We start from the raw sequence: 20,721 nt of genomic DNA, 5'->3' as shown, positions 1-20,721 counted from the left end.
AAGCTATAGGCCTCGGGGCGCCTGAGAGGCTCAGTGGGTTAAAGCCTCTGCCTTCGGCTCAGGTCATGATCCCAGGGACCTGGGATCGAGCCCCGAATCGGGCTCTCTGCTCAGTGGGTGGTTCCCTTCCTCCCTCTGCCTGCCTCTCTGCCTACTTGTGGTCTCTCTCTGTCAAATAAATAAATAAAATCTATTAAAAAAAAAAAAGCTATAGGTCTCTGAAGAGCCCACCCTTGAATCCCATGAGAGAAACACCTGCTGGTCTAAATAGGGTGAAACCGTTCTAGAATGGGATGGCAAAGAGCTTTCCATCCTCTCTCCCCCGCTTCTCCTTTAGTCTTTTCTAGGATCTGGAAAGATACCTAGTGTGCTGGGGAGAAGGCAACAAGAGAGGGAGAAGAGCTGATGTGATTCCCTCCCCCACAAAAGGCTCCTTGGAGATCCTTCCAGGGAGGGGCAAGGACTCCCCTCTCAGGAGGTGGAACTGTAAACTGACAAATGGATTAGAACTTCTGGATTCTGAATCAAGACCATTTTGCTGTTTAGAGAACTGTAAGGCTTTGTATTATCAAAGAATTAATCAGGTTATGGGGCCTGAGTTTTCAGCCAGGGACAGGAAAGGAACTCTTCCTACAGGGCAGGCTTAATGAGACAGTGGAAGTCAGAAGTCGAGCTGCTTTTATGTTTATACCTCGTGAGTCTCGCTTACTCAGGGTGCCATTTCCATCTCTCGATTCGGGCCCTCCAGCCAACACCGCCAACATGATATTCCCCCAAACACCCCAGGCAGAGTACAATTCCACCCTTGTGCTTGGGTTCCCGGTCTCCCTTGACTCCTCTTCCCACACTGCATTTTAATTTAACTCTTTTACTAGAGGGCTGTTCATACTTGTCTGATCACTCATGTAGATTTAAAGTACTTGAGGGCAAGAGCCATGTCGTCTTTGCTTCTGTTTCCCACATTTCCTTCATCATAGTACATAGTACCTAGTAGACACAGTACATAGTACCTAGTAGACACAGTACATAGCACATAGTACATTGTACCTAGTAGACACAGTACATAGCACATAGTACCTAGTAGACATTTTTCAAATGGTGCGATGACCAAATGACTGATGAATGAAATAATACTAATTGATCATTACTTACGTGTACTGTGTTTGTGAAAGTAGAAAAGACCGTATTATGAAATTCTCATGGCTTTTTCCCCTGCGGTTGCCAAGCAAGTTTGAATCGGACTTATCTGATTTGCAAACCCACTCTTGCAATGCCACCAGGAACATACACAGTGTTCTAAATGCTTCTAAAAGAGGAAATAATCATCTTTTTTATGGGCATATGTAGTCATTTTTTATTTTCTAAAAATGTAAGTAAATGGTGGAATATCTGTATTGATCAGAGAAAAATTACAAGATACAAATGAGCATTGTAATAAACAGTCACCTACAACCCACCTCCCACACATTACCTTACTGTTAACACTGTCTCTCATCTTTTTCCACTGGCCAGTTTTTTTCTCAGAATAACAGTATAGGCCACTTGGGGTAAAGTTAGTATTTGTCCTGTTATTTTAGGAAGAGATTCTAAAAGGCTTCATGATATGTGTGAGAAGGAAGGTGATGGGAAAGGGTAGACCCTGGATAATAGACATGTCCCTGGGTGTGGAAGTCAAGTGAGTAAAGATTGACTAAAAAGATTAATTCAACCACTGTGTTGTCAGGACACCTTAGGCAAAGGCGAGAGAGGACCCATAGGATCTCTGGCCGACTTAGGATCTGTTCCTAAATCAGCCTGTCTCCTGCCTCCTAGGCCAGCCTGTCCAAGGCACCAGGCTGAGATGGTGATTAATATGGGGGTGGGGGGGGGTTAAGCTAAAGAGGAGCTCTTCTTTCTTATTTGCCTTGGGTTCTGATTAAATTTGGGAAAAGGGGGTTGAACACCGAAGTGTGGCAAAAACTCTACAGCGGGGGTTTTCCGTTGGGAGATTTTGCCCCCAGCGAATATTGGCAACATCTGGAGTTATTCATGGTTGTCACAGCTGGAGGATGAGTGCTACTGAAACCCAGTAGGTGGAAACCGGAGATGTTGCCAACCATCCTACAACACACTGCACAGCCTCCCCAAGTAAAGAAGGATCTGGGCCCAGATGTCAGCAGGGCTGAGGTTAAGAATCCCTGCTTTAAAAACAACAACAACAACAACAACAAAAAAGGGCAAGAGAACAGTTGGCAAATCTTTTCTTATATATTTCTTATATTATGTCTCACTTGCCCATTGAGAGATGTCAGCTTGAGCACTCTTTGAGTCTGGAGTCTATCAGGTGGATTAAAAATGCTAGAGGTTTTTACCATTAATCAGTCTTTTGTGCATTCGTGGAAGGTCAAGAGTTGTCGTAAGAAAGGGCAGAAAGCCCTTCATGTAAATCATACTTGAAGTTATCCCAAGAAGCTTTCAAAACCTGATACCATTTAAGCCAGTGGTACCCGTAGCCAGATGATTTTTTAACCCAGGGGCAAAGCTGGGGAAAGGAGATGGAAAAAGAGTAAGATCCTGGAGCTTCTTTCTAGCTTTGCTCTTCGTAGCATTGAGATTTTTGTGGAATTAAGTGACTCACTTTCTAGTATATTTTTGTGTTTGTCTTCAAGCCTTGGAATGACTTGCAGGGTTCAGAGACATCATTACATACCTGTGTCACTGACCCCACTGTTTATTTTCCAAACATTACGTACTTTGGGGGAGTGCAGAGAGGGAGGTGTGCGTTGTGACTGCACCTATGGGTGAGGTGGCTAGAGGTCGTGGTGACTATCAGGTCATCAGATCCTTAAGACGTGGTAAGGGATGCAGTTCATACTCCCGAAACAGTCAGGTGGACTGCAGACCGAGGCAAAGAAGCTAGGCGTGTGACTTTGGAAGCTTCAGATTCTTTTCTTTTCTGTCTTTTCTTTTAAGCATGATTGAATCAACTTGGTTTTTGTGAGCCTCACAGATACACCGAGAAACCACAGCTCGGCAGGAGTTGGGAAAGGGGGAAGGGCTCTAAATTAAATATAACAGTTGCTTGGCAATTTAGTTGCTGACAAAAAAAACAAGTCATTTACTCTGAAAACCATGTGTAACATGTCGGGAAGGAGAAAAGAACAATTAGCCCACTTCTTACGTAGCCTTTATGGACAACACTATATTAATTGTAATTATTCAATTGGAAGTGCTCTTCCGTCTTCTTTACTACAACTCAATAAACGGCACATGTACTTGGCTTTCACCCTGTCTCGTGCTTTGTAAGGAACGTGTCATTTTCTCTAGCCGTCCACCTTACAGCAGGGAGGTTCCCCTTTCACATCTGTCCCGCCTGCTTCCCACTGCTGCTTCTTGCTATATCCATCCATCCATCACAAATTGCCACAAACTTTGTAACCTAAAACAACAGAAATGTATTCCCTTGCAGCCTGGAGGCCAGAAGTCCAAAATCCGAAGGTTCTAGGGGAGCCCCTTTCCTTACCTCTCCCAGTTTCTGGTGGCTCACACATGGGGGTGTGGCCGGGAGACCCCTTAACTTGTGGCCACCATGACTCTAATTTCTTGTCTTGCTCCCATCATTGTGCTATTAAGAGAATCCATTGACTGGGTGGCTTATTAATGACAAAAATGTATTTCTCACAGATCTGAAGGCTGGCAAGTCTGAAATCAAAGAGCCCACACATTTGCTGTCTGGGCACTCTCTGGGGTCTTTTGTTTTGTAGGGCCACTAATATGTACATGAGGGCTCCATCCTCATGACTAATCACCTCAAATACTATCACACTGGGCATGGAGTTTCACTGTATTAATTTTGGGGCAGAGGGTGGAACACATATTCAGTCCAGAGCACTGTCTCTGTTTTCACGTGCCCTTCCTGTGTCTCTTCCTTATCTTCCTATTTGAGGGACACTTATTATTGGTTTTCGGGCTTACCTGGGTAATCTAGAATGATCTCATCTTGAGATCCTTAACTGAATCACATCTGCAAATACATTTTTTCCAAATAAGGTGACATTCACATGTTCCTGGGGTTAGGACATAGGCAGAATTTGAGGGGTCACCCCTCAACCCACTATTTTATGTCCTCTTTTTTTCTTTCCCAGAATGCTGAGTATACTATAGTTACTAATAAATGCTTATTGATTTGAAAGTGTGCTCATTTCAAAGTGGCCCAAATTAATGGCTGGGCTAAGTGCCCCACCTTGTTTCAAAGAGGCTCTGTCATTAGCACTACAGAATGCATGGACATAAAAACAGTCCGACTTGGCAAGGCGAATATGTGTTTCCGACTAAAGATCAAACATCTAATAGTCACACCTAAAGCAAAAGCAGTCAGTAAATTGAACCATTATTATAACCTGTAAGATTGCTGTTTTTCTAAGTGTTGGTCCTTGGGCTGCAATTAACTTCCTAGGTGGTCTTGAGGATTACTAGCTCCCAGCAAGGTATGAATGTCTCAGTTGAATCGACCCTGTTTACCCTTTATTAATTTCGGTGCCCTAGAAGAGAGAGAGAGAAAAAAAAAACTGGTCAGGGCTTTAAAAATAAAGGGAGGCAATTGTCATAGTAAAATGTTCGCTTTGATTGGGTTCGCTGAAATGAGCAAGTCCTGAAACAGGGACAGACGTTCACCATGTTCTCTGTTACTTCTGGAAGCAGCGTAGCAGGGAGGATGGAGCACATGGGGGTGTGGCCGGGAGACCCTGGTCACCGGACCCCGAGTGCTGGATTCGGAGACCTGGCTGGGCCTGGTTCTGCGGGTGCAGGTGTGACCTTGGGCAAGCCACTTACTCTCTCTGGGCTTCCGTTCCCTACATTTTCAGGAAACCAGGTGGGCTGAACTAGCAGTTTTTCGGTCTGTATGTCATGTGCTGTGGTGCTTGTCTCACCTGCTCCCAGAAACAATCCCAGTGGTTCTCTCTGTGATTAGGAACTGGGTTTGATGGGGCGCCTGGGTGGCTCAGTGGGTTAAGGCCTCTGCCTTCAGCTCAGGTCATGATCCCAGGGTCCTGGGATCGAGCCCTGCATAGGGCTCTCTGCTCAGCAGGGACCGTGCTTCCTCCTCTCTCTCTGCCTGCCTCTCTGCCTACTTGTGATCTCTATCTGTCAAATAAATAAATAAAATCTTAGGAGAAAAAAAAAGAAAAGAAACTGGGTTTGGTTCAGAATTTTAAAACCGTGGTGTTCTGGTTTCTCCTCCTTCACCTGCTTGCAGCGGAGAGCTACAAGGAGACTCAGATGGTGAAGATTAAAGAGGAGCCCATGGAGGTCGACATCCAGGACTCGCATGTCTCGGTATCACCCAGCCGGAATGTTGGCTATAGCACTTTAATCGGGCGAGAGAAAACCGAACCCTTACAGAAGATGCCAGAGGGCAGAGTGCCCCCAGAGAGAAACCTCTTCAGTCAGGACATCTCTGTGAAGATGGCTTCCGAGCTTCTCTTTCAACTGTCAGGTACATTTCTGTGCAGAAAAATGTCAATAATTGGGAATAATTGGAAGGAAAGCCACTCTAACAAAGTAAAAACACCCGCATTATAGAATTTCTCAGGCAGAAATCAATTTTGTTACTTTAACATGCATACTGCCACTCAAACTAACAGTTAATAAAATGTTGCCAAGTGGAACTCCTGCCAAACTTTCTTTAATAAATAGTTAAGAATCACTTGAAATTAGAACTCTATTCAGTTCCGTGCAAATGATCCCTGTTGACTAGGCTAAACATCTCACCTCGACTTTTGCTTAGGCAGTTGATCTGATTAACAGCCTCTTGTTTTTTTTTTTTTCCCAAGTGTTCAAAAGATAAACTTCAATTTACTCCAACAGTGACTGAATTACCATGAATTCCAAATTAGTGCGGTTTGAATTAAGATTGTACTGTATCTTGCCAAAAACAAAAACAAAAAAAAAATCAAGTAAAGGGAGTAGATGAAAATGTGAGGACTCTTTCCAGCTATCCCCTTGCAGAGCGTTTTTCTATAAACCGACGGTTTCTACTTTGAATATTTGGAATTCACAGGTGTAGGAATTACCAGCTCAGCTAAGTGTCCTGATAGAACAGTTGATGGTCCTCTTGGTTACCTTTGTTAACTCTTTCAAGCTGCATAGTGTTGGTCCTGAACAAATTTAACATGCTGTTATTATTTGAACATGATTGAGATTGAAGATACAGACACGTACAAGATTCAGATTCATTGAAATACACAGAGCTTGTCCACACTCAAGCATTGGCCTGTGTATAGAAGTTCATGCATCAGTAGAGTTTGTTATGAATGTTTCATTACGGATAGCATATTCAAAACACCACGAGATGCCTCATTATTTAAGTATTCACTTGCTTTCCCTGCTAAGAAAAATATCAGGGAGAAGAAGCTAGAATCTGCATACCATCATGATAGTTCACCTTGTTGTTGGCCTGGTGACACAGCGCCAGAGCTTGAAACTATCGTTTGGTTCCGGAAATGGTGGCCTCCTGCTTCTTAAACAGGGATTGTTCTTTGTGCAAAGCCTTGCAGTAATGGAAATAGTTAATTCCATAAACTTCACAGGACACGTGGATTGTCCCAAGCTCCCCAGAGCTCCAAATCCTACAGGTGCTTTTCTTTTCTTTTTTTTTTAAACAAGCTGAAAGCATATCTAGAAACAATATAACTTTGAAAAGGACTTAGCAGTTACAATTTGCAAAAGTGAGGCCAGTGTGTGGTTCTTTTCAGAAAGTCTCTGTCTCTCCCGGTACATTATCACTGTCTGCTATCAGTGACAAACTTTGTGTCTGAGAGTTCTCACCTGGCCACTGTCACTTACTGCCTGGGTGACCTCAAGCAAGTCTTTTAGCCCCGATTTCCTGCTCTCTGAAAGAATACTGCCTCTGAATCCAAATCCAGCCTTGTTGTCATTGTCTAGTGCACAGAAAGCGACCGTCCACACCAACTTGCGCGTAGCCGTTTCAGCCTAGTGTTACAAGTATTGGGTGGATGTTGTAAGTCTTTCGTTTTTCCAAATTATCTGTTTTAATTTGTTCAAAAATCCCTAAGATCAGGATTTTTTATTTGCTCTGCCATGGAAACCCGAAACCCTCGTCAAGCTGGCCAGGTTTTCTCTGCTTGCTGAAGCCGTTGAGGGCTGTGACAGTCAGGGCAGAATCCTCCCATTTGAACTGGATTGGGAAGGCCGGAGTTCAACTCTAGTGTTCTTGAAAGCTAATTAAATAATTCCTGACAGCTGGTAGATACAGACCTCAAGACAGAAAAGGGAGGGTTTACCTCTGCTTGTCTAATGATATTTTTTTGTCCCTGGTGACATTTATCAGAATAAGCGCTCGATGGCTGCAGAACCCAGAGGTCTTATGGCTGTTTTTATATCCCCTCGCACAAAGGGGCCTGACAATACAGAATGCTTAAAGGTTGTCATCAAAGTCAGAAGCGGAACAGTTGCAACAACTGCAATTTTCATGCTGAATCAGAGGAAAGCAGAAATTTTCAGTTGGGGAAACATGTAGTAGGAATAACGGGTTCTGGTGCGCATCTCTCCGTGTGTATGTATGCTTATTAAGGCCTCATTAAAATCAGACAACACACTTGAAATTTGTCAGTGACTGTTTCCCTTTGATTGGTTTTTACTAAGATATTTTTGTGGATGCTGTCTATATGCTTTTAATGATTGTCTTTATGAATAAGACAGGGAGGGTTTGAATATTTACAAAGGAAACCAAAAGAAAACCACAAAAGAGAAAAAGAAACGTTGAGGGAGTTTCTGTTTAAGCCTTAGAGACTCAAATTGAGTAAGAACAACCTACAAGGGATGTTTCATTCTTTCTTCTTACAGAAAAAGTGAGCAAAGAGCACAATCACACAAAAGAAAACACCATTCGGACGACCACCAGGTAAGCCATTTTTGGGAAGGGGGGTCCCCTCAGAGCACCCCCTGTGTGGGCCATCAGGCCCCGATCACGCGTGGTGCATTGTTCCCCGAACTCTTTTCTCCCGCTGGGTTCAAAGGAGTCATGCCTTTTGCCCCCAGTTTGTGTTAGAAATTTTGTGGAAATAATACAGAAAGCAACCGCGCCAAGGGGGAAGACCACTAATATTTATCAAACATCTAATAGCTGTTAACTTGGCTGGAGAATTTTCCAGGTGTTTTTGTTTTTGTTTTTGTTTTACTCCTTATAATAGTTTTGTGAAGTAGGTCATATTATTACTCTCTTTGCAGAAGTTTTTTGACTTGGGAGTTTAAGCGGGTGGCACAGCTAGGATCGGGGGGCTGGGTCCGTATCTCAGGAAGGCTTCACCCAGTCAGGAGACCAAGGTGGGCTCCTCAGTAGCTCCACAGGTGTGAACAGATCACTGGTCACCAAGGATACCCCAGCTTTTTACCTCACAGCATTGTTAGGAGGGGAGAACATTTTCAAGTGAGAGAAAATGCTTCAAAAAGGCTGCAGGAAGACCTTTGTCATTAACAGCTGTAGATAAGGATGCTGTGCATTTGCCAAAGGCAGTTTGAGGAGGTCCGCCAAGGTGGGCTGCCCCTCCGTTAGCCAGATGGAGGGAGGAGGACCAGCCGCGCCACCACTCTTCCCCAGCCTGAAAGGCCATCCCGACCCCAGCTGTGCTCCACTAGCGCATACCCCACCACTGCGAGAAAGGAACCTCAGGGGAGAGAGGAGCTCTAGCTTTTAAGGACCGTCCCCCACCCTCAGACCCCCGCCTCTCCAGTCCCTGGGTTAACCTCAGAGGTGGGCTTTACCAGATGAAATAGGAACAGGGAGAATGAGATGTGCGCTCCCAAGAAGGCTTTCAGTCAAGGAACTAAGCTTTCACGAGCAAACGTAGATTCTTCCTGATGGGAACAGTTGACTGGTTTGGTGTTTTTAGTTCTTGCAACAAAAGATAAATGATGTTTTTCTCTTTTGAGGTGGTATGAGTCGACCTCAGAGCATCATCAGGCATGTGCTCATCTGAACCTTAACCTGAGTTGTTTTTTCCTTTTTAATTCTATGAATTGGAATTTAGGGATATCAGATGTCAAACAGTAGTTAGAACAGAGCCAGCTGGCCTCACATGAAGTTTATATGGTACCAGGAAAACGAAACCTGCTGTAACGAAACAGAAGAGGGGCATAGCCTTGTCTATGTGTATTAAGTACACAGTTGTAAAATGGGTCTTTCAATCTGGGCTGCACATTGTTTAGGGAAATAGGTCAGGGGGCTGGGAGGGCTACTTGTCTATTAAGTTGGATGCCCGAATAGGAGATGTTACCTGGTGCAGATTCCAGTGGACCTTCCACATGTCATCTTAAGACTGTTCAGTATCTCTGCTTGCGGCCATGGCTGTAAACCCATGAAGCCGTCCTGATTGGGAGACAATGAAAGACAGCAGACTAAAAATAACCAATCATCGTTTTAATTGCTTCCATAGATTTGTTGAAGTGTCACGGGTCAGGTTCCTTAGAAGCTGAGCCCGAGACAAGGATTCCCGGGAAGGGACTATTGAGGGACTGCTCTCAGGGGACCCTGCTGGGAAATGAAGGTGGCGGGTGAGGGAAGGGGACATCGTGGAGCAAGGGTGTAGTTTTCGCTGGGTTCCAGCTTTGGCTTGATCCCACAGAGAATTCTGGAGCATGAATTGCACCACAGGGTAAAGCCTGCCTGGAGGCAAGGGGGCCAGCTCTTTGGACCTCCGCGCTGTTCTCTAGCGTCGGGTCACCTCCAGCAGGGGATATGGAACCTCTTCGTTGCAGAGGCTCCAAGGGTGAAGGCAGTTCCCCCTCGCCGTTCACAGCCAGCACGGCCAGCCACTTGCTCGCTCGATCGCTTGCTCTCTCTCGTGGGGAGCCCAGTAATGAAGTACAGGAGCTCTGGGCAGGACCCGCCAGCACCCCCTGTGGGCTTTCTGCTAGATCTTTAAGATCCCATCATAATATGTACATAACAGAAAGGTATGCTGCAAAGGCATGTTATTTTATGCTTTTCAGGTGTTCTCTGGGAAGACTAAGAGGAGGTTTGAACTAGCCCCAAATGAGTGAAATGCATCTCACAGCCTAAATTGCCTTGGCTAGAGCTAGAGCATAATTATAGGATAGAAGAGAATTTTTTTTAGCCATTTGGCAAAAATGAGGCAATCTTTAAATTCTTCTCTTGCTGGGAGAGTATGAGTAAGAAGAAATCCAAATCAGATCTTTTGCCCAAAGCAGAGGAAGAGGTGCTTGCCGAGAGCCCCCAACATGGTAAGCGTTCATCAAGCAGTGTTACAGAATTCTGGGTTTATTCTCCTTTTATAGAATCCTTGGTGTGTTTTTATTCCTTTGAGTAGGAACCTGTTCAGTTAGACTCTCCTCAAACAGATATCTTTTTTACCTTCTCACCTCATTACTTGGGGCAGAATAGAATCAAGTGTCTTTGTGCCAAGAAATCCTCCTTAACCTCAATTAACTGATGGCAGGGACAGGGGGAAAAATGCCAGCTCCCTCTCTTACTCGATTTCTGTTTTAGAAGGAACTCTTATTCTGTACGCATAAGGTCAGCTCATGGGGGTTACTTTTTAAGGTAGGATTTGCAATACTTTTCAAAAAGAATGACATCAAGCCTCCACATTTCCTTATCTCTGGATCTTTAGGTCCTTAGTGGGATCTTCTTCTGGGTCCAGAAGAATCCGGCTGTCCAGAACAGTGGCTCATGATTGCAGTCAAGTTCAGAATCTGCCATGTTTGAGAGTTGCTGGGTACACCGAAAATAGTTTAATTCTGAAGGGCGGGCCTTGGTACGTTGACCGTAGCACTGTACAGAGGGTCAGGCTTTTCCAGATGCCAGGGGGTACCTGAGCTCCTCCTGAGCTACCTCTAGGGCCTCCTGGCCCTAGAGTTTGGATGTCCAGGGCGCCAAGAGCAGAGAAGAGATGTGCAGTCCTGGAAGGAGGCAGCTGATTCTCTTTCCCTGTCATATAAACCCACAACTTTCTCCACAGTTGTTTGTCATTTTTTGGTCTTGACTCTCATTCCAACCACAAGAACTAAGGAAAAGTGTAGCAGCCTAGGAAGAAACACTGTAGCTTGGCATTCCACTATGTGCTTAACCAAGGAGAGAAGACATGGGGTGTGGATTTCCATGCCTGGGCACCAAGAGAGCATGAAGCTTGGGAATGTGTGTCTAGCCCACCATCCATCATATCCCACCATATCCCATACGGGCTGATCGTTGTGCCTCCCTCCTCATCAGATCCTTTCCACTGGCATTTCTGCTGTCTGTTAATATCTCTATTATAAGATGGACAGATAGGGAGAGAGAAAATGATGTTAGACAGCATTCCTTGTTAGCAATTAAAAAAAAAAGTTTGGGTGAGGCTAAAGGTTGAAATGGGGAACTAGCAAGTTTCTGGGTCATTGGCTCTCTACCTCATTTAAAAAAAAAAACAAAAACTCTTTCAGTGGAAAATTTCAAACATATACAAAAGTAGAGAAAGTACCCATCACTCAGTCTGAACAATGATCATCTCGTGACCCTTGTTGAAAGGTCTCCTCCTTTCGCTCCCCTCCCCCTGAATTATTTTAAAGCAAATCCCAGACATCATTTTAAGAACGTGTTTGAGAGTGCTTTTTCTTTCACCCCAAGAACTGAGACCCAGCTGCTTACATTAGTAACCTCTTCCCAAAAGTAAAGGAGGAAAACAGTCCACCGGAGTGCACGGTGTAGCCAGGTGGAGAAATCAATCTACTTACCGCTGAAATGATTGGGTCATGTGGTCCTGCTCACCGATGCCTTGCCCTTAACCCCTCCACCCTTGTTTGTGCCCTCCTAGGAGCACCTCCACTGAATCAGTCCTTTAGTTGGAACTTCACTATAAATGCTAAAACAGCAGTTCTTTTGCCTGTTTAACCTCAGAGTCTAGCAAATTCAATCTAAGTGTTAAGAAGGCTGTGCATCTCCTTTGAGATAGTGTGTGGACGGAGCGTTCTTGATGCCATTCTACCTGATAAATGAGATGAGGAGACAGTCCAGCCAGACCCAGGAGAACAGAAGGACTGAACACTTAAGAGACTAATAAAATCCTGATTTTTTATTTCCTTTCCTAGCGCACGCCTAGATTCTGCAGGGAATAGATAACCAGCTAATATGATCATTTGTTGATGAAAATATATGAGGCATGATATCATAACCAGATCCCAAAGTTTAATGGAATAAAAAGAAGATCTACATCTTCTGACATGGGCCATCACCCCGCCAGATGCTGGATAAGATCGAAATAGGAAAATGGAACCCTAGAGTAAGAATCAGATAGCTCCTGGCAGGTGAATTGGACATGCTCAATGTTGTGTAACACCATGAACGTCAAACAATGGCTGCCAAGAACCCTCTCTTGGTTATTTGTTCTCTCTTTTACCCATTAATAATTCAGTGTCCTTGGGGATATAAGATTGCAGGCCCTAAGAAAAACTTCTCACACCTGGCTTGCTTTATTCCAAACTTAAGGAAGTGTTTACCCAAATTGTCCTTTTCCCCATTACAAGACAAAATGCAGAAGTGGGAAAATCAGAGAAAGGTAGACTTGTATCACGCCATGCCAACCAACATTTAATTTGCTCAATCTTCAGAACTTGGAATGTGGACTCTTCGTTATGATTTAGATAATGGCACTTACAGTGCTCATTAAAAGACATATGCACTTGGAAGTGTCCAATATAGAATTTTTCTATATGGTCATTTGGATGCATGTCCTTAAATATTTATGATTCAGTAATAGAAGTTGCACACATTTGGAAAATCATCAATTTGTACAATTTCCTCTTTTCATTTTTTTGGAAGGCCAAAGAGAATAATGCTCTATTACCTTAAAAAGTAAAACATTATTTACAAAGAACTTTGGGTTAGACAAAAGCAATTAAGAAAATAAACAAGAAAGAGAGCACATGAAATTGGTGATTTTTGAGAAGGTCTCCACATTTTTTCATTACCCTTTAAATTTAAGGACTTTAAAATTAAATGCATTGAGATTCCATTTCTAAAAAAATGGAATTTGCTACTAATTTCATGAAGTTCCTTCAGTTAAGACATTCAGTGTTTTTTTGGTGAAGTCAAGGCTCTTGGCGGGCCATATGGTGCCCCTGCAAACTTTGACACTTTTCCTCAAGACACTGCCATCTACTGGAATACTGTCACAATAAATACATACATTTTGATACTTGTGATTAAGCATCCCCCTGTGATTAAGCAGGTTGTGCAATGCACAACCTGAACCACTGTCCACAGCTGCTCTGGCACAAAGGTTGACTGTCTTTTCATTGGCAATACATCCTTTTGAACTTATCTTTGAGTTTTCAAAGAAATTAAAGTCATCCTTGAAAACAGTAGATTGTTTTACATATAGCCTAAAATTATTTTGTCCATTGCTGCCACTTGGGTTTTTTTCCTTTTTATTTCATCAGACCTTTCTCAGTACTTTTTATTCCTGCACTGTATTTGTCCTGTATCACCCCTGCCATTTTTCTTTCCATCTGTGATGCCTATATTGAACTGTTACAGTTGAAACAATATGCTTCCAGAACCATTTGGTATTGTGTTATTGTAAAGAGACAAGTTTAAATCTCTCTTTGAGGATCTAAAAGAGGGATGTCCCTCTTCTTCATTTCCCACAAGCTCTGCTGCCTTTCCTTCTGGCAACTTACACCAGTGGTCCATCTTTTTTGTGTAACTCAGAATAACCAGGGATAAAGTTTAATTGTGTCAGGCTTTCTAAGTAGACATCCAGCTCTCTCCCTTAGCCACCTTTGAAAGGTTATGCAGGGGTGACATGACCAAAAGGTATATATGTGGTTTAGGTGCTAGCCCAGTGCTAGCCCAGTCCTGGTCTTCCTATCTGGGATTTTCTCGCAAGAGTGTCTCCGTGGTTGTCACTAGGAGCATATCAGATATAGAAGGGTTGGCCTCTATTGAGGGGTAAAAAGCCCTCTTGGGTGATGCAGACCAGAGAGCATCCACATTTCACCAGCGTTACTCACAGCTTCCATAGGACAGAGTCTTGGGTCAGTGCAAGGAAGACTGAGTTCATCTGTTCTTGGCTCACCTGAGCAGAAAGCCTGTTGTCCTTGTTTATGCTTAAAGTCCGAGTCCCGTGGGAGATCCAGGTCCCTCACAAGCTGACATTTCGTGGATCCGGACGTGCAGGTTCACTTCCGTGGTCTGCGGTTGGCTCCGGCTCCCTGGGTCTGGCCTCACCGCCGCGGCGGCCCTCCACAAGGCCTGGCATTGTGCTCCTTGTCCTGAGAAGTTTCATGGCCCCACAGTGGATGAATGCTCGAGCTACAGCAGCAGGAATTGTTCCTTGAAAACTTGGTGTTAGCTTGTACAGACTGGCCTGCTTCTGAGACAACCCGAAATAGAAGGCATTTGTGCTGTTGAAAGAAGAAAATTTAAAAGACATTACCAATATATATTTCTTCGTAAGATGCTCTGATGTTCTCTGATATTTTCAACGGCCTCTCCCTTCTATAGCTTTTGGCCTTCCTCCACCTAAAGTTGCCTGATCCTGGTGGAATCCTGATTTACAGACAGTTGTGCCCACCTGGGTCTTAACACTGCCTTCCATTATATCGTCCCTCGGCTTACTCTTTAAAAAAACTAAGAGTCTCTTTAACAATGAAGACTCCTACACTGTAAAACTGAGTCTTTTTTTAAGTTTTAAAAAGAACTTTTATTGGAGGAAAACATAAAGAAGAAAAAATAATCATTTATAATCAATGCTGCTACATAGAGACCGCCTCGGCTAAGTTGGTAGTGTAGCTCCTGGCTGAATTTCTGTCTGTTTGTATACATATACTTTCCTGTAAAAACTGGATCCAGCTGTATATACCGTTTTGCAGACTTCTCTTTTCACCTAGCAATATCCTAAGAACTTTTTCCGTACCAGTAAACATAACTCAGTATTATTCTTTTAATGTTTACATAGTATTCAGTGTTTGCACATGTCATAATGTATTGAATCAGTCCCCTGTTATTGGATATCAAGAGTTTGGTTTGGTTTGGTTTTCCTAAGCTGTTGCTAATATAAACAAACTGGGGGTAAATGGATTTCAAAAAAGCATTCAGTTTTCAGGCTTTTGCATGATTTGTCTAATGGACTTTCAAAAAAGTTGAATCTGTAATTCTACCAGAAGCTAAGAAGAGGTAGAGAGAGAAAATATTTTAAAGGTCTTAGGCTTTATCATTTAAATTTTTTTTCACCGATTGGAGGTCATAAATTCTATTTTATAGTTACAGTCTTTTTATTTATTGATTCTTAGTGCTGTCAAGCATTTTGTTCACAGGGAGGCATTTGTGTTTGTTCTTTTGTATATTTTCTTTTATTGCCATTTATTCTTCTCTTTGATGGTTTGTCTGGGTTGGAATTTTCCTTTGATTGTTGTTATTGATTTTTTTTTATTATCAAAAATTTCAAAACAGAGTAGAAAGAATAATGAAATAAACCACCACATTCCCATCACCCACTGAGAAAACATTTGCCACACTTTACTTCATGAACCTTTTCTTCCCTCCAATTTAAGTCGCATCCCAGGGTGCCTGGGTGGCTCAGATAATTAAGCATCTGCCTTCAGCTCGGGTCATGATCCCAGGGTCCTAGGATCAAATCCTCCATGGGACTTGCTGCTCAACGGGGGGCCTGCTTCTTCCTCTCCCTCTGCTGCTCCCCCTGCTTGAGCTCTCTCACTCTCTCAAATAAATAAAATATTTGAAAATACATATTCTTTGATGTATACCTCTAAGAAATAAGAATATTTTCCACAATGCCATTGTACATCGTACAGAATCAACAACACATTTGAATGTTTTTAATTGCTGAGAAAGTTCTGTTTGATCGGCACCAGCCAAGTGTGCGGTCATATCAATGGATGAGGAGGAGGAGACACAACTTAGCTTTCTTGTCAACTCTGAAAATTAAAGATGAAAATCTGGTGCCCATATGAGTAGTCGAATGACCTTGGCTCTCCATCTGCCCACAAGCCCCATTTAGAAACCCACTGAGTCTGTCGTGCCAGCCTCAATTTGTAGATAAACGTCCTGGCTGAAGTCTGCCAGTGTGTAGTGATTAATTCACGTTTTATTCAGTACAGTCCTCTTTTCTCTGAAAATGTGTGCATCCAACATGATCAACAGCCAGGTTTCGAAGCCTGCCCACGGGGGTTGTAGGTGTTCTCCTCTATTATGTCCCTCTCAAGCCTCAGTAGGGAACTTGCTGTTTTGGATGGCCACAGTTGTCTTCGGGTCAAAGGCTTGCAATGATTTTTAGTCCTGAGCGCTTGTCCCCACCCCCATGTTCAAATTCTTTTATTAAAATAAATACATTAAAATCATTCAAGAATAAGGGGTCCATATTTCTATGGTGTTGCAAAGAGAAGGGCAGTGTTGGCGAACGCCATTAAAATGGTTTTCTTTCATTATAGATGATTACCTTTTTAACAGACTGCTAGAACTTCCTAGGAAAATTGGCACTGACTGCTATACCTAAAATGTTAATATCCGGGCCCATGTCAGAAGCAGCAGCTAATCTCCCAACCAAAATGAAATTGAAGGCCCAAGCTGGAAGTTGGGAGGACCACATACAGTCCAAGGTGACAGAGCAATTGTTATACTGTAGCAAAATGACCTAGCTAGGGTTTTGTAAAGTACTAAAAAAATCTTCTAAAAAAAAAGTGTTTTAATTTTTTTTTTTTACTTCAAGATTTTATTTACCTATTTAAGAAAAGAGCATAAGTAGGGGAGAGGGGCAGAGGAAGAGGGAGAAGCAGGCTCCCCACTAAGTGCAGGGAGCCCGACACGGGGCTCGATCCTAGAACCCTGGGATCTTGACTTGAGTAGAAGACCGATGCTTAACTGATTGAGCCACCCAGGTAGCCCAGTACTAAAAATTTTTCTACAGAGATCTGTAGAACTGGGGATTTAATGTATTTCAAATACAATCATTATAAATGTTATAAAACACATAGATATGCAAATATATAAAAATATATTAAGCATCTATTATTCCATTATAAATTATTAGCAAAGAAATTAATCAAGGCCAGTGGTATTTGAGATAAAAAAAAATAAGTACTTCCTAAAAATTCTTGCAGTAAGTATGAAAATCAAGTTGAAAATGAAATAATGTTACTGACCTTTTATAAAAACTGAAAAATCAAAAAGAAAGTGTGGTGATGTTTTGTTGTTCAGTTGTGGACGTATTTTCACACAACCTACTTCAGCTTCTCAGAAAGTTTCTTCTGACCTTAAAGTACTTGAGGAAATGTTGAGAAGATAGTACAAGCTAATCCGACTAGTACCCCTATTCTGTATCTTCGAATAATCCCATCTTTTATATTTAATATGTGGGAAAAGCTTTAAAAAAAAAAAAACAATGTTTTTCGTTCTTCCACAAGGGCCGTCTTCTGTTTTTGTTAGCCAGATCTAGGTTTTGTTCAAAGAAAACATTTCCAGTTTGTTGTCATTCCCTTTCGTGTCATTATCTATGCATGGAGATACCATGTGGAAGTTACCTGTATCCATTTCAATCTGTCACATATATATTCCACACAGACAGAAAGTCCTTGAATGAGAGTAAGATTTATACTTGGAATCACTTTGTTCTCTTGCCTGTCTTTTTGGAGGCTTCTGGAGACACGCAAGATTGTTTTTACAGCCAGTGTCTCCTGCTCACTTCAAGATGTTAATACTGTTTGTCACTCTTGAGGTGTGTCTCAAGGTTGAAGTGATTCAGAGGTCAGAGTTTTAAAAAGACCAGTACAGTGGTTTTAGATTAATATATGGAATTTGAGTCTTAAAAATACCAGGATATGGTGCACCTGGGTGGCTCAGTGGGTTAAACCTCTGCCTTCAGCTCAGGTCATGATCTCAGGGTCCTGGGATCGAGCCCCACATTGGGCTCTTTGCTCAGCAGGGAGCCTGCTTCCCCCTCTCTCTGCCTGCCTCTCTGCCTACTTGTGATCTCTCTCTCTCTCTCTCTCTCTGTTAAATAAATAAATAAAATATTTAAAAATAAAACAAAACAGGATATATCCGTACAGAAAACTCCTATTTTACTGACTTGAATTAATAGCTGGGGCTGTAGAGAAGAGGCAAGCCGTGTAAACAAGGCCATCTGGTGAGGTGGCCCAGGGACTGGGGTCTGCTGGGGAGTGGGTAGCCGCTAGAGAGAGAAGACGTTGAGCCCCACAAAACCTTTCACAATATGTAGCTTCTCAGAAATATCTGAGTCGGATCACTTATTCTTAAAATTTCCTTAAAACAAAACAAAACAGAACAAAACTTAACCCGGATTCTTTTGGACGTAAACCCTGAGGCCCTCGTATGTTGTATGAGACATAGCTGAATAGCCCATCAAGTACTTTAACTTGAAAATACACCATGTTTTTTATTCATTAAGGAAAAAGTTTGTACATGTGCAAATGAAGTCAGAGTATCACTTCCGCATGATATGTCTGAAACTGTTACACTAATAGAATTTCATTCTACCCTGAAGTATATAGATCCTTACGGGTTCTGAGTGAAAACTCACTACAGAGCAGTCTCTTTCCCTTGTTTAATCTTTCTTTTCTCTTGGCCATTCCCAAGTTCAGTCCTAAGCGTTATAATTGTCTTTTAGAAGGGGAAAAAAAATACATATTTACTTTCCATTGCTCCTTTGAAATAATTGTGTCATTATTTATAGCACTTTTTCCTGGGGCACCTGGGTGGCTGAGTTGGTTAAACGTCTGCCTTCAGCTCAGGTCATGATCTCAGAGTCCTGGGATTTACTCTCCCCCCTGACAAAAATCGGGCTCTCTGCTCAGCGGGGAGTCTGCTTCTCCCTCTCCATCTGCTCCCCTGACTCGTGCTCTCTCTCACTATCTTTCTCAAATAAATAAATAAAATCTTTTAAAAAAATACAGTACTTTTCCCAACTTTCTCTTATATACTGTATCCATTTTCTGCTTTCCCTTTTCCTTCTTGTTTTATTTTGCTATTGTCATCAACACGATAATTCCTGTAACGTGTTGGTTTCAATGCTGGTGCACAGGGAGGGGTGGTTTTTAAGTTGATGGACTTCTGTTCTGCATGAAACACAGCTCCCAGTTGGCACTCAGATGTTAAAGGTGGAAATATTTGTGCCACAATCGGCACTTAGCAAAATGTATCACTATTTACAGCCATAATCTTTTACGAACTGTTTTATTATTTATTGTAAATCTTTCCTTCTCCCAGCCTCATGCTGTTGACCCTACGATTCATGCGGTCTGATGCCTGGAATTGTCCAGCCACAGTGACAGCGGTGCTCCCCCGTATTGTAACCCTTAGATTTTCTGCAAGAGAAAAATGAAAATATGCATTCAAGGTCCATTGCATTTACATCCAGAAAAGAGACTTGAATAGATAAACTTTTTGTCTTTTATAAGTAGCAAAAGGCAAGAAGAGTAATGGGGGAGTCTACACAGGCGGCATCCAGATGCTGCTTCTGAACATTTATGTGCATGAACTAAGGTTCTGGGGTCTTTGTCTGGGGCCAAAGGCGATATACTGTGGCAGGTGGGGATTTTGTTAGATGAGGACAGGTGATCCCCCCTCCTATTGCCTTTTAGTTTCAACCTCTTCCGTTAGCAACTTTTTTACCACAAATGTTAACCAAAAATAAATCACTTTGAGACAGTTTTTCCCTTTTTCCTCTTCTTCAGCTCACTCTCTGTTGGAGAGGCTTTTTCAGAGTGAAATGACTAAAATTTAGGCAGCTGGGGAGTCAGGAAGCGAGAGCCATGCAGCAGTCACAAGCTGGCTGCATTTCTGGAGGAACTGGGAACTGACTAAGTGACTAGTTGGAGGACAGTAACCAATGTGCTTTGAAGTCGAGCATTATCAGAAAGTCTGTATTTCCGTTCTTGTTCTCCCCGAGGAGAGGCAGACCGGGTTTGTTCTGGGCCGGGCATGTCCTGGAGCTCCCCTCTCCACCCACTTCTCCCACCACTGTCCAACCCTGCCGCGTGAATGCAGTGCCGGCTTTGTCCATTGCAGACCTGGGCTGCTTCTGCTAAGAGCGGTGGGTTCTGCACTTCACAGACGCATGAGGCATGAGAGAAGACAAGGAGCTTAAGGAATACCATCTGGGCACCCTGAAAATCACATCGCCTGGCGCGAAATTGCAAGTGCAGTGTCTTCTGTCTTCAGAACATGGGCAGAGTTGAAGATGACCAATGTCATTGGAGATCTAATCCCATGAAGAGCAAGCACCTGCTATGTAGGGCATACTCCCAAGTTTGGTTATATCTCCTCCACTTCCTGAACATAGATGCCAATCTATGTGGCTGCGAGATTAATAGACATTAACATGGCTGTGTAGCCATAGTGCCACCAGGAGTTTCGTATCTGTGCTGAAATAGAGGCTTCTCGTTACTCTGACCTCTTCATTTAAGCTTCATAACGGGGATGAGATTGCTCTCAAAAGCAGTGGATGTGGGCAGTGGGGAATGTTTAGGATTGCAGACTAACCTCAGGGTTGCAGATGTTTTAGAAAATTGGGGCATATCTGCTACAGGGACGTAAAGACTAAACAATTTTGAAATGGCTGCCGGATCACCCCTTCAGCCCTCCTTCTTCTTTCTCTGTTTGCAAGGACTATCTGTGGTCTCTACTGTCCATGAGCTGCCTGGATGTTAAGGGATCACAGGAAAGGCAGCATAGCTTAGTGGGTAAGG

At 42.9% G+C, this 20,721-nt stretch overlaps 1 protein-coding gene across 11 annotated transcripts in view; it reads left to right on the top strand.

Moving 5' to 3' along the window:
• Positions 1 to 20,721, top strand: part of ZNF827 (zinc finger protein 827) — a 166,972-nt gene that overhangs the window by 85,282 nt on the left and 60,969 nt on the right. For all 11 annotated transcript variants that reach the window (XR_004283148.1, XR_004283147.1, XM_032332416.1 and 8 more), the window contains exons 6-7: positions 5,237 to 5,476; positions 7,846 to 7,903. Coding sequence is in view for 9 of the 11 variants with exons in the window: in XM_032332416.1 (XP_032188307.1) it covers positions 5,237 to 5,476; positions 7,846 to 7,903 (298 nt within the window). In the remaining 2 variants the exon portion in view is untranslated. The remainder of the gene's footprint in view (positions 1 to 5,236; positions 5,477 to 7,845; positions 7,904 to 20,721) is intronic.

Source organism: Mustela erminea, chromosome 2 (assembly GCF_009829155.1).
Source record: "Mustela erminea isolate mMusErm1 chromosome 2, mMusErm1.Pri, whole genome shotgun sequence".
Taxonomy (NCBI): domain Eukaryota; kingdom Metazoa; phylum Chordata; class Mammalia; order Carnivora; family Mustelidae; genus Mustela; species Mustela erminea.
The sequence above is the reverse complement of the archived record's forward strand: the minus strand, read 5'-3'. Positions and strand labels throughout refer to the sequence as shown.